General features: G+C 42.5%; 1 protein-coding gene across 1 annotated transcript in view; it reads left to right on the top strand.

The window, feature by feature from the left end:
- The window catches only part of LOC140464837 (PH domain leucine-rich repeat-containing protein phosphatase 1-like), a 183380-nt gene that overhangs the window by 107465 nt on the left and 63373 nt on the right, over positions 1 to 12542 (top strand). Inside the window, exons 2-3 of the mRNA XM_072560355.1 lie at positions 6299 to 6489; positions 8381 to 8506. Of these exons, the coding sequence (XP_072416456.1) occupies positions 6299 to 6489; positions 8381 to 8506 (317 nt within the window). The remainder of the gene's footprint in view (positions 1 to 6298; positions 6490 to 8380; positions 8507 to 12542) is intronic.

Raw genomic sequence — 12542 nt, forward strand, 5'->3', positions numbered from 1 at the left:
TCTTGATCGTGGGAAGACAAATCATTTAGGTCATATAAACACGTTGAAAAGGTATCATTGCAGAGGAGAGTGTAAGGAAAGCAAGTGTATCAGGTAGCAACAGTAGTAGAGCAAAGAGATTATGCTGAGACTCTTTCAAAGCCAAAACTGGAGTACTGCATACAGTTCTGATCACATTATAGAAAGGATGTAATTTCACTAGAGAGGATGCAGAGGAAATTTAACAGGGTGCTGCATGTACTAAAAGGTCTGAGCTATGAAGGAAGATTAGATAGATTAGTGTTCTTTTCCTTGGAGCAGCAAAGGTTGAGAGGGGACCTGATGGCATTAAATAAAATTTTGTGGGCCTTAGATAGATTTGATATATTGGAAGGCACCTTTTCTATTAGTAGAGGATCAATAAACAGAAGTCATAGATTTAAGGTAAGAGATAGAGGCTTTGAGGTGAATTGCTTTTTCAGTTGAAGCAGCGAGAGTCTTGGAAAAAACTTATTGCCTGAAAAGGTGATTGAGTCAGAAATTCTTAGAAGATTTAAACAGTATTAAGATATACACTTGTGTTTCCATAGCTTCCAGTGTAATGGGCCAAAAATTGGCAAGTGTAATGAGTGTAGTGAGATATTTGATTGGTGCAAACATGATAGGTTAATGGCTTTCTTCTGTGCTGTAAATATCTATGCATCTATTAGTAACTGAGGAGATTACTGAATGTTTCAGCATTATCTGTGACTGTTGCCTCTTTATTAAAGGCAAGAGTATGAAATTAAAGGTATTTTGTTTGGCCATAGACAGTTTAACCTGTTTTTTTAAGAATTGAGAAAATTAGTATATCAGTGTTAAAGTGTTTCCCAGTTCAGAAAGTAGTACAGAAACTGAGATTAAAAATAGGACATGCTGTGAAATAACTCCACAGAGGCTGGTATCCCATCACCAAGTCATCTGTTATTTTCTTTGACACTGATCTGGTTTCCTCAGAGCCAGCTCTCAGAGTGAGCAGAACTTCTGACACCCCTGTTTCTTTTAACCTACTTTTCCTTATTCAACTTATTCAGAGATGTTATTATACACCTCTGAAGCAGGTGGGATTTGATCCTGTGTCTTTTGGTTCAGGCATAGGGACACTACCACTGCACCACACGAGGGCCCTGAAACTCCTGTCTTTTCTTTTCTCTCTTTTCTTTTCTTGAAACTCCCATTTACATCTGTCAGCCAGGGCTCCTTGATTGGACCAGTTTAACAGCTCCAATCAGTTAACTCCTATTCTATCAGGCCCAAGTGGCTGAGCTCATTCGTCCTCGAATTTGGAAACACCCAGCAGATCTGACTGCATCTGTAGAGAGAGAAGCAGTGAAGTTTTTGGATTGAATTTTACCATCTTCAGAGCATAAACTGAAATGACTGATAGTGTTGGGCTTTGTGCATCATTTAAATCCACTAACTTTCTACTTAAAATTCAAAGTTCAAAGTTTGTGAGAAGATTTGTAACTCGGGTGCTCGTTGTTGTGGTTCTGTTCACTGAGCTGAGAATTTGTGTTGCAGACGTTTCGTCCCCTGTCTAGGTGACATCTCAGTGCTTGGGAGCCTCCTGTGAAGTGCTTCTGTGATGTTTCCTCCGGCATTTATAGTGGTTTGTCTCTGCCGCTTCCGGTTGTCAGTTCCAGCTGTCCGCTGCAGTAGCTGGTATCTGACAGGCCCACTTGGGCCTGACAGAATATGAGTTAACTGATTGGAGCTGTTAAACTGGTCCAATCAAGGAGCCCTGGTTGACAGATATAAATGGTCCGGATGGATGTGTTTGTTGATAGAATCTGTGGATGAGAGCCATGCCTCTAGGAATTCCCTGGCTGTTCTCTGTTTGGCTTGTCCTATAATAGTAGTGTTGTCCCAGTCAAACTCATGTTGCTTGTCATCTGCATGTGTGGCTACTAAGGATAGCTGGTCGTGTTGCTTCGTGGTTAGTTGGTGTTCATGGATACGGATCGGTAGCTATCTTCCTGTTTGTCCTATGTCGTGTTTTGTGCAGTCCTTGCATGGGATTTTGTACACTACATTGGTTTTGCTCATGCTGGGTATCAGGTCCTTTGTCCTGCTGAGTTGTCTGAGAGTGGCTGTTGGTTTGTGTGCTGTTATGAGTCCTAGTGGTCGTAGTAGTCTGGCTGTCAGTTCAGAAATGTTCTTGATGTATGGTAACATGGCTAGTCCTTTGGGCTGTGGCATGTCTTCATTCCATTGTCTTTCCCTTAGGCATCTGTTGATGAAATTGCAGGGTATCCGTTTTTGGTGAATACATTGTAAAGGTGTTCTTCTTCCTCTTTTTGCAGTTCTGGTGTGCTGCAGTATATTGTGGCCCTTTTGAACAGTGTCTTGATGCAACTTCTTTTGTCTGTGTTGGGGTGGTTGCTTTCATAGTTCAGGACTTGGTCTGTGTGTGTGGCTTTCCTGTATACCTTAGTAGCCACACACACGGATGACAAGCAACATGAGTTCGACTGTGACAACACTACTATTATAGGACAAACCAAACAGAAAAATGCCAGGGAATTCCTAGAGGCATGGTTCTCATCCACAGATTCTATCAACAAACACATCGACCTGGACCCAATATACCAGCCACTGCAGCGGACAGCTGGAACTGACAACTGGAAGCGGCAGAGACAAACCATTATAAATGCCGGAGGAAACATCACAGAAGCGCTTCACATGAGGCTCCCAAGCACTGAGATGTCACTTAGGCAGGGGATGAAACGTCTGCAACACAAATTCCCAGCTTGGCGAACAGAACCATAAAATTCAAAGTGCTGAACAATACTGGAAATTTGTTTGATTGTTTGTGCAAACTATAGAAGTCTGCATTGATCATTTTACTCAAAGTAACACAAACAATCTCCAATCCATTGAATTAATTGATTGCTTGGTTGGGAAAACAGATATTTTGGGTTGGTGTGCTGCTGATTAGCTTTGCAGGTTGCCTTCTGTAGATCATAGCACTGCAGCTTACTGGTGAAATGGATGGATTTTAAGCTAGTGGATAATGTGTCAAAGAAGTGGCATGTTTTGTCCTGATTTCAGCATTTTTCAGTGCTGTTGTACTTGTCTATGCAAGCAGAGAGAATTCTATCTTACCACTTACTCTTCACAATATTCGTGGATTAAGCCACATGTCATAAAATACCCAGTCTCTGACCTATACTGGTGATCTTAACATTTTATCTGGCTGGTGCAACCGGGATTCTTATCTATGATGTTGTCCAAGTTGTTGTTGGGGTCCGGTGATGATGCTGCCATTGAATATCAGAGTAACAGTTGCAATCACTGTTCACAAAATGTGACAGAAATAAATGTAGTCAAAAGTTGTAACTATAATAGATGCACAAAATCAGTGTGAAAGATCCTTATGTGGGAACAGACAGTTATAATTGATCCAGATGTGATGTGTCAGGCCTCACATAGTCTGAGTATAATTGACATTGTAATGGCTGATATGATGATTAATAAGTGTTTGTTAATTACTGTTTTTCCTCAAGTCCTATGAGACCTGCATCTGTCAAACACTCTTGACTTTAGCATCGCTAAATGCGGTTCCTTTACACAACTACAGAAACTACAATACAGAAAGAGCTTATTGGTCAGGAACATCTGTTCCATTTTTATTGGTCCACTCATTCACCATTGGAGTAAGGGAGTCAACAGAATTGGAAATCCAGAAAAGAAATAACAAGGTCCAGAATCATATAAATCTGTCAGAGTCCTAGAGATGTACAGCATGGAAACAGACTCTTCGGTCCAACTCGTCTATGCCGACCAGATAACCTAACCTAATCTAGGCCCATTTGCCTGCACTTGGCCTGTATCCCTCTAAACCCTTCCTATTCGTATACCCACCCGGATGCCTTTTAAATGCTTCAATTGGACCAGCTTCCACTACTTTCTCTGGCAGTTCATTCCATATCTGCACAGCCCTCTGAATGAAAAAGTTGCCTCTTGGGTTGCTTTTATATCCTTCCCCTCTCGCCCTAAACCTATGCCCTCTAGTTCCAGACTCCCACCCTCTACCCCCAGCCCAGGGAAAAGACCTTGTCTATTTATCCAATCCACACCCCTTATAACTTTATAACCTCTATAAGGTCATCCTTCAGCATCTGACGCTCCAGGGAAAACAGCCCCAGTCTATTCAGCCTCTCCCTATAGTTCAAAGTTTGGGAGAAGATTTGTAGCTCGGGTGCTCATTGTTGTGGTTCTGTTCGCCGAGCTGGGAATTTGTCATGCAAACGTTTCGTCCCCTGTCTAGGTGACATCCTCAGTGCTTGGGAGCCTCCTGTGAAGCGCTTCTGTGCTGTTTCTTCCGGCATTTATAGTGGCCTGTCTCTGCCGCTTCCGGTTGTCAGTTCGAGCTGTCCGCTGTAGTGGCCGGTATATTGGGTCCAGGTCGATGTGTTTGTTGATAGAGTCTGTGGATGAGTGCCATGCCTCTAGGAATTCCCTGGTTGTTCTCTGTTTGGCTTGCCCTATAATGGTAGTGTTGTCTCAGTCGAATTCATGTTGCTTGTCGTCTGTGTGTGTGGCTACTAAGGATAGCTGGTCGTGTCGTTTCGTGGCTAGTTGGTGTTCGTGTATACGGATCGTTAACTGTCTTCCTGTTTGTCCTATGTAGTGTTTTGTGCAGTCCTTGCATGGGATTTTGTACACTACATTAGTTTTGCTCATGTTGGGTATCGGGTCCTTTGTTCTGGTGAGTTGTTGTCTGAGCGTGGCTGTTGGTTTGTGTGCTGTTATGAGTCCTAGTGGTTGCAGTAGTCTGGCTGTCAGTTCAGAAATGCTCCTGATGTATGGTAGTGTGGCTAGTCCTTTGGGTTGCGGCATGTCCTCGTTTCGTTGTCTCTCCCTTAGGCATCTGTTGATGAAATTGCGAGGGTATCCGTTTTTGGCGAATACTTTGTATAGGTATTCCTCTTCCTCTTTTTGTAGTTCTGGTGTGCTGCAGTGTGTTGTGGCCCTTTTGAATAGTGTCCTGATGCAACTTCGTTTGTGTGTGTTGGGGTGGTTGCTTTCATAGTTTAGGACTTGGTCTGTGTGTGTGGCTTTCCTGTAAACCTTTGTGGTGAATTCTCCGTTCGGTGTTCTCTGTACCATCACGTCTAGGAATGGGAGTTGGTTGTCCTTTTCTTCCTCTCTAGTGAATCGGATTCCTGTGAGTGTGGTGTTGATGATCTGGTGTGTGTTCTCTATTTCTGTGTTTTTAATTATTACAAAGGTGTCATCCACGTATCTGACCCAGAGTTTGGGTTGAATTTGTGGTAAGACTGTTTGTTCTAACCTTTGCATTTCTGCTTCTGCTATGAGTCCAGAGATCGGTGAGTCCATGGGTGTTCAGTTGATTTGTTCGTATATTTGGTTGTTGAATGTGAAGTGTGTTGTGAGGCACAAGTCCAGTAGTTTAAGTATGCCGTCTTTGTTGATAGGTTCAACGTCCTGTTGTCTGTTATGTCTGTCCAGCAGGTTGGCTGTTGTTTCTTTGGCTAGGGTTTTGTCGATGGAGGTGAACAGTGCCGTTACATCGAATGAGACCATAGTTTCTTCCTTGTCTATGTGTATATTTCTGATGATGTCCAAGAATTCCTGTGTCGATTGTATAGATTGTCTGGATCCGCTGATCAGGTGTTTCAGTTTCTGCTGTAGTTCTTTGGCCAGTTTGTGTGATGGAGTCCCTGGTTGTGATACTATGGGTCTGAGTGGGATGTCTGGTTTGTGCACTTTGGGTAGTCCATAGAATCTGGGGGTGTTGTTGCTCTCCCTATGGTTCAAATCCTCCAACCTTGGCAACATTCTTGTAAATCTTTTCTGAACCCTTCCAAGTTTCACAATATCTTTCCGAAAAGAAGGAAGCCAGAATTACATGCAATATTCCATAAGAGGCCTAACCGATGAGAAAAGTCAAAGTAATGTTTTGATGTGGATCATTCAGCAGTTTTCAGAAAGGCTCCCTACCTGAAACATAAATCTGCCCTTCTCTTTACATCAGATAGGCGTGTGTTTTCCAATTGAATTGGATAAAATTTCCAGATTTAGCACTGGGAGCCAGGTCAGTGACTCTGTTCTCTTGGAATTTGAGTTAAAGTGATGTCATCTTCCAATCAAAAATTGGAGTGACCAATATTATTCGTGAGGTTTTACAGCTGCATGTAATCTTGACCTATATATCTTGAAATAGAGCTGAATTACATTAATATGTTTTTGCCATGTTAAATGTCACTAACACCCTCCACCCTTGCTGGTGATTAATTGTTTTCTTTGTGTCTAGGGAAACCATATAGTGTTGACCACTTAGAGCAGATCCAGCTATGTGGGTTGTTCAATGTCCGGAAAGGGAAGATGCAGCTTCACAAGTGGACCAACCGTCAAGTTATCCTGTGTGGTACCTGTTTGATCGTTTCATCTGTGAAAGATAGCCAGTCTGGAAAAATGCATGTTCTTCCTTTAATTGGCGGCAAGGTATGTTGGTTTGATGATTGACTGAGGTGTATACACACATTAATGTTATTTTGTAACAGATTTTAAAATGCAGAGTTTATTTATCATAATTTTGCTATTCAAAGTCTGTCTTAAAGTCTGTGATTCCACGTTAAAAGATGCTTTTAGGAAATAGTTTAGATTTTATCAAAAACATTTGGACAGTATCTTATTTTTAAAATACTTCTGCTATCACTATGAAAAGTGAAGATTACTTTGTTCTAATACTTAATCAATTATTTATCTGCCAATTGAGCTATTTGTGTCACAGTAAAAGACACAAATTACACCCCAGAAAAAGGGGTAACAAATGGTCTAAAATAGATGAAAACTTAAGATAGTTAACATCAGAGATAAAATATTGGAGAAAGATATGGGACTAACGTCCAATAAATCCCTCAGTCCCGATGGTCTTTATCTCCAGCCTCTAAAAGAGGTGTCTGGACAGATAATGGATGTGCTGATTGTGATCCAGAGTTGCCAAGATTCTGGAACACTTCCCACCAATTGGCTTCCAATGAATGTAACAAGAAAGTAGAGACAGAAAAGGCAAGTTTGTCTGAAGTCAATCTTCTGGAAAATCCTGAATTCTCTTTTGAATTCTTAATATGATGAGACAAAGTCAGAATTCTCTTTAAAAAATTTATTGGAGATTTTCAAGGATATAACTAATAGGCTGGATAGAGAAGAACTAATACATGTAGTATATTTGAACTCCCAAAAACCACTCAATAGCAGAAAGAATTAATACAAAATACAGGGGCAGCTGGATTTTGAAATATATTGGTAAGGAGAGAGAATAAGTTAAGAGGCAGGACTCGCAGTTTAGGGATAAACCTGACATTTTCATGTTGGCAGGCTGTGACCAATGGATTGACGCAAGGATCAGCACTAGCACTGCAGTTATTTACAATCTATATTGATTACTTCGACAAGAGCACCAAAAGTAATGTATTTTAGTTTGATTATGTTACAAAGCACAGTGGAAATTTAGGCTATGAAGAGGACACGAAAGGCTGTAAAGAAATTTAGACAAGTTAAGCCAGTGGACAACAAGATAGCAGATGGACTACTATGTAAGGATAGTGAGGGAGGGCTGTGCTACAGGAGGGCATTCCTGATGAAGGGCCTTTGCCCGAAATGTCGATTTTCCTGCTCCTCGGATGCTGCCTGACCTGCTGTGCTTTTCCAACACCACTCTAATTTAGAATACAGGATCAAGTCTCAAGATGAGGAGGTGGTTATTTAGAACTGAAGTGAGGAAAACTTTCTTCACTCCTGAGTTGTGAATCTTTGAAAAACTCCACATCAGATATGTTTTAGATATGGTTAGGGTTTGGAGAAACATTTTAGCACTCGGAATCAAGATATATGGAGGGCAGGCCAGAAAAGTGGGAGTTGAATATGATCAGCCATGATTGTACTGAATAACAGAACAGACTCAATGGGCCATTGGGTCTCATGCTGCTCTTATTTTTTATGCTGTTGAATTGTAACCCTTGTGCCTCTGTAACAAAGTTTGTTAGTTCACAAGCACCTTTACAGGATTTGAGCAGATAAGCTGACTATCTAGTCTGATCAAGTAACAAAAATGACAAATGGGTCCTTTGGCTAAATCAAGATCCAGGCCTCCTGTTCTCACACTGCAGGCTTATTGTAAAGATCAATTTTCAGACAAGAGCAGGACAGTCTCCTGTTGTCTCGGCTGTACTGTCAATGTTCCTTCAAGACACAGGCAGACTAGTCTCTTTCCTCATTGCTCCCTGTGAGATATTCAAGCATAGAATGTTTGAATTTGCCTAATTACTATTTATAAGTACTCTAAAGTGATGTGATATAGGCTTCGTGTAAATGTGAAGGTTTTTCTTCACAGGTGGAAGAAGTGAAAAAGCACCAATACTGTTTGGCCTTCACCTCATCAGGACCACACAGTCAGACCTATTATGTCAGCTTTGATACTTTTCCAGTGTATTTACGTTGGCTTCGGCAGGCTTCAAAGGTGAGGCTGTAGAGACTTTGCTTCAAACCATCAGGTTTTGTGTGTCAAAGTATTGCTTTTGGTAAAACAGCAACCCTCTATCTGCATGCTGGGATTCAAGTTTAGATGGTTATTTCTGCAATTTTATTTGTTTCTTCAAATTCCATTTTTTTTGGTAAAATATTAGCAAAGTTCATTCACCAGTTTTATATATGCCAGTGCATCATGTGATGATAGAGTAACTTATAATTTATTAACAAAACAACATTTTGAAAAAAATTACTTCACAGCTGACAGTTTTCTACTTATTTTTGCATCATGTGCAATGTAAGATATGCAGTTAATGTGCCAATGAGGTTGTGAGGTTTGTGGGTCGTGCCCAGAGGAAATGCTTACTGTGTTAAAATTATCATATATGTGAGTCTTTCTTAATTTTACTACATTTTGATTTGCAACCTGTCTTCTAAAACCATACACTATTCAGAAAAATGAGGTGTTTCCAAGCCTCCATCAAGCAGATGTACATTCAGATACTGGGAGAAGACAGATAACATCTTTTTCTTGGAATGTTTTCTAACTCTCTTCCATGTGAAAGCATTTCGTCTTTCTATGGGAGAATATAGAACATTACAGCGCAACTTTTGCATTTCTTGTGGTTGCAGGGGAAGGTGCTGGGAGTGGAGGTTGGGGTGGTGGGGGGTGTGGACCTGACGAGGGAGTCGCGGAGGGAGTGGTCTTTCCAGAAAGACCACTCCCTCTGCGACTCCCTTGTCAGGTCCACACCCCCCACCTCCACTCCCGGCACCTTCCCCTGCAACTGCAAGAAATGCAAAACTTGCGCCCACACCTCCCCCCTCACTTCCCTCCAAGACCCCAAGGGATCCTTCCATATCCGTCAAAAATTCACCTGCAACTCCACACACATCATTTACTACATCCGCTGCATCCGATGTGGCCTCCTCTACATTGGGGAGACAGACGCCTACTTGCGGAACATTTCAGAGAACACCTCTGGGACACCCGCACCAACCAACCCAACCGCCCTGTGGCTGAACACTTTAACTCCCACTCCACCAAGGACATGCAGGTCCTTGGCCTCCTCCATCGCCAGACCATGGCAACACGACGCCTGGAGGAAGAGCGACTCATCTTCCACCTAGGAACCCTCTAACCACAAGGGATGAATGCAGATTTCTCCAGCTTCCTCATTTCCCCTCCCCCCACCTTATCTCAGTCCCAACCCTCAGACTCAGCACCGCCTTCTTGACCTGCAATCTTCTTCCCGACCTCTCCGCCCCCACCCCCTCTCCGGCCTATCGCCCTCACCTTAACCTCCTTCCACCTATCGCATTCCCAACGCCCCTCCCCCAAGTCCCTCTTCCCTACCTTTTATCTGAGCCTGCTTGGCACATCTTCCTCATTCCTGAAGAAGGGCTTATGCCCGAAATGTCGATTCTCCTGCTCCTTGGATGCTGCCTGACTTGCTGCGCTTTTCCAGCAACACATTTTTCAGCTCTGATCTCCAGCATCTACAGTCCATCTAACCTACACTATTCCATTTTCATCCATATGTCTATCTAATGACCATTTAAATGCCCTTAAAGTTGGCGAGTCTACTACTATTGCAGGCAGTGAGTTCCACGTCCCTACTACTGAGTAAAGAAACTACCTCTGACATTATATTAGATTAGATTTCCTACAGTGTGGAAACAGGCCCTTCAGCCCAACCAGTCCACGTCGACCATCTGAAGAGTAACCCACCCAGACCCATTTCCCTCTGACTAATGCACCTAACCTACACATACCTGAACACTATGGGCAATTTACCATGGCCAATTCACGTGACCTTCACATCTTTGGATTGTGGGAGGAAACCGGAGCATCCGGAAGAAACCCACGCAGGCACAGGGAGAATGTGCAAACTCCACACAGACAGATGCCCGAAGCTGGAATTGAACCTGGGACCCTGGTGCTGTGAGGCAACAGAGCTAACCACTGAGCTACAGTGCCACCCCATCTGTCCTATACCTATCACCCCTCAGTTTAAAGCTATGTCCCCTCGTGCTAGCCATCACCATCTGAGGGAAAAGGATCTCACAATCCACCCTATGTAACCCTCTGATTATCTTATATGTCTCAGTTAAGTTACCTCTCAACCTTCTTCTCTCCAATGAAAATAGGCTCAAGTTCCTCAGCCTTTTGACCTCATAAGATCTTCCCTCCTTACCAGGCAGCATCCTAGTAAATCTCCTCTGAACGCTTTCCAGTGCTTACACATCTTTCCTATAATGCAGTGACCAGAACTGTATGCAACCGCACCAGAGTGTTGTACAGCAGCAATATGGCCTCATGGCTCTGAAACTCAATCCCTCTCCCAATAAAAGCGAACACACTGTACGCCTTCTTAACAATCCTATCAACCTGGGTAGCAACTTTCAGGGAACTATACACATGGACACCAAGATCTCTGTTCATCTACACTACCAAGAAAACATTACCATTAGCCCAGTACTCTGCATTCCTGTTGCTCCTGCCAAAGTGAATCATCTCACACTTTTCCACATTAAACACCATTTGCCACCTCTGCAGCTTATCTATGTCCCTCTGTAACCTGCAACATCGTTCGGCACTATCCACAACTCTACTGATCTAGTCTCATATGCAAATTTACTAACCAGTCCTTCTACGCCCTCATTTAGGTCATTTATAAAAATGACAAACATCAGTGTCCCCAAAACAAATCCTTGTGGTACACCATGAGTAACTGAACTCTAGGATGAACATTTCCCATTAACCACCACTCTCTGTCTTCTTTCAGCTAGCCAATTTCTGATCCAAACTGCTAAATCACCCTCAATCCCATGCCTCCATATTTTGTACAATAGCCTACCATGGGGAACCTTATCTGAAATCCATATGCACCACCTTAACTGCTTTACTCGCATCCACCTGTTTGGTCATCTTCTCAAAGAACGCAGTAAGGTTTGTGAGGCACAACTTACCCTTCGCAAAATCGTGTTGATTATCCTTAATCAAGTCATTCCTTTCTAGATTATTACAAATCCTATCGCTTATATTCTTTTCCAACATTTTATCCAAAATCAAAGTAAGGCTCATTGATCTATAATTTAGGGCGGCACAGTGGCTCAGTGGTCACAGCACCAGGGACCCGGGTTCGATTCCAGCCTTGGGCGACTATCTGTGTGGAGTTTGCGCATTCTCCCCATGTCTGCGTGGGTTTCCTCTGGATGCTCCAGTTTCCTCCCACAATCCAAAAATGTGCAGGTCAGATGAATTGGCTATGCTAAAATTGCCCATAGTTTTAGGTACATTAGTCAGGGGTAAATGTAGGGGAATGGGTCCGTGTGGGTTACTCTTCAGAGGGTCTGTGAGGACTTGTTGGGCTGAAAGGCCTGTTTTCATACTGTAGGGAATCTAATCTACCAGGGTTGTCCCTCCTTCCCTTTTTGAACAAGGGAACAACATTTGCTATCCTCCAGTCTTCTGGCACTATTCCTATAGACAATGATGACATAAAGATAAAAGCCAAAGGCTCAGCAATCTCCTCCCTGGCTACCCAGAGAATCCTAGGATAAATCCCATCCAGCCCAAGGGACTTAGCTATTTTTATACTTTCCAGAATTACTAATACCTCTTCCTTGTGAACCTCAATTCCATCTAGTCTGGTAGCCTGTATCTCCTTGCCAACATTGCCTTTTTCTAGTGTGAATACTAACGAAAAATAGTCATTTAGTGCTTCACCAATCTCCTCTGACTCCACTCTCAACCTCCCGCTAACTATCCTTGATTGGCCCTAATCTTACTCTAGTCATTCTTTTATTCCTGATATACCTATGGAAGGAGCTTCACTTGGTGCTGAATTTGAGTTTAGGAACTCCTATTATAGATAACTTAAATTATATATACATCCCTCAGCTTTCCATTGGAAGGGAGGAACAAGCAAAGTAAGTCAAAGCTGACATATCCCACTTTTGCTATATCAGTTAAGTTTTATAAGCTGAGGGTAACAGTGGAAGATAAGAACATTAACACATTT

Source organism: Chiloscyllium punctatum, chromosome 41, assembly GCF_047496795.1.
Source record: "Chiloscyllium punctatum isolate Juve2018m chromosome 41, sChiPun1.3, whole genome shotgun sequence".
In the NCBI taxonomy this organism is placed as follows: domain Eukaryota; kingdom Metazoa; phylum Chordata; class Chondrichthyes; order Orectolobiformes; family Hemiscylliidae; genus Chiloscyllium; species Chiloscyllium punctatum.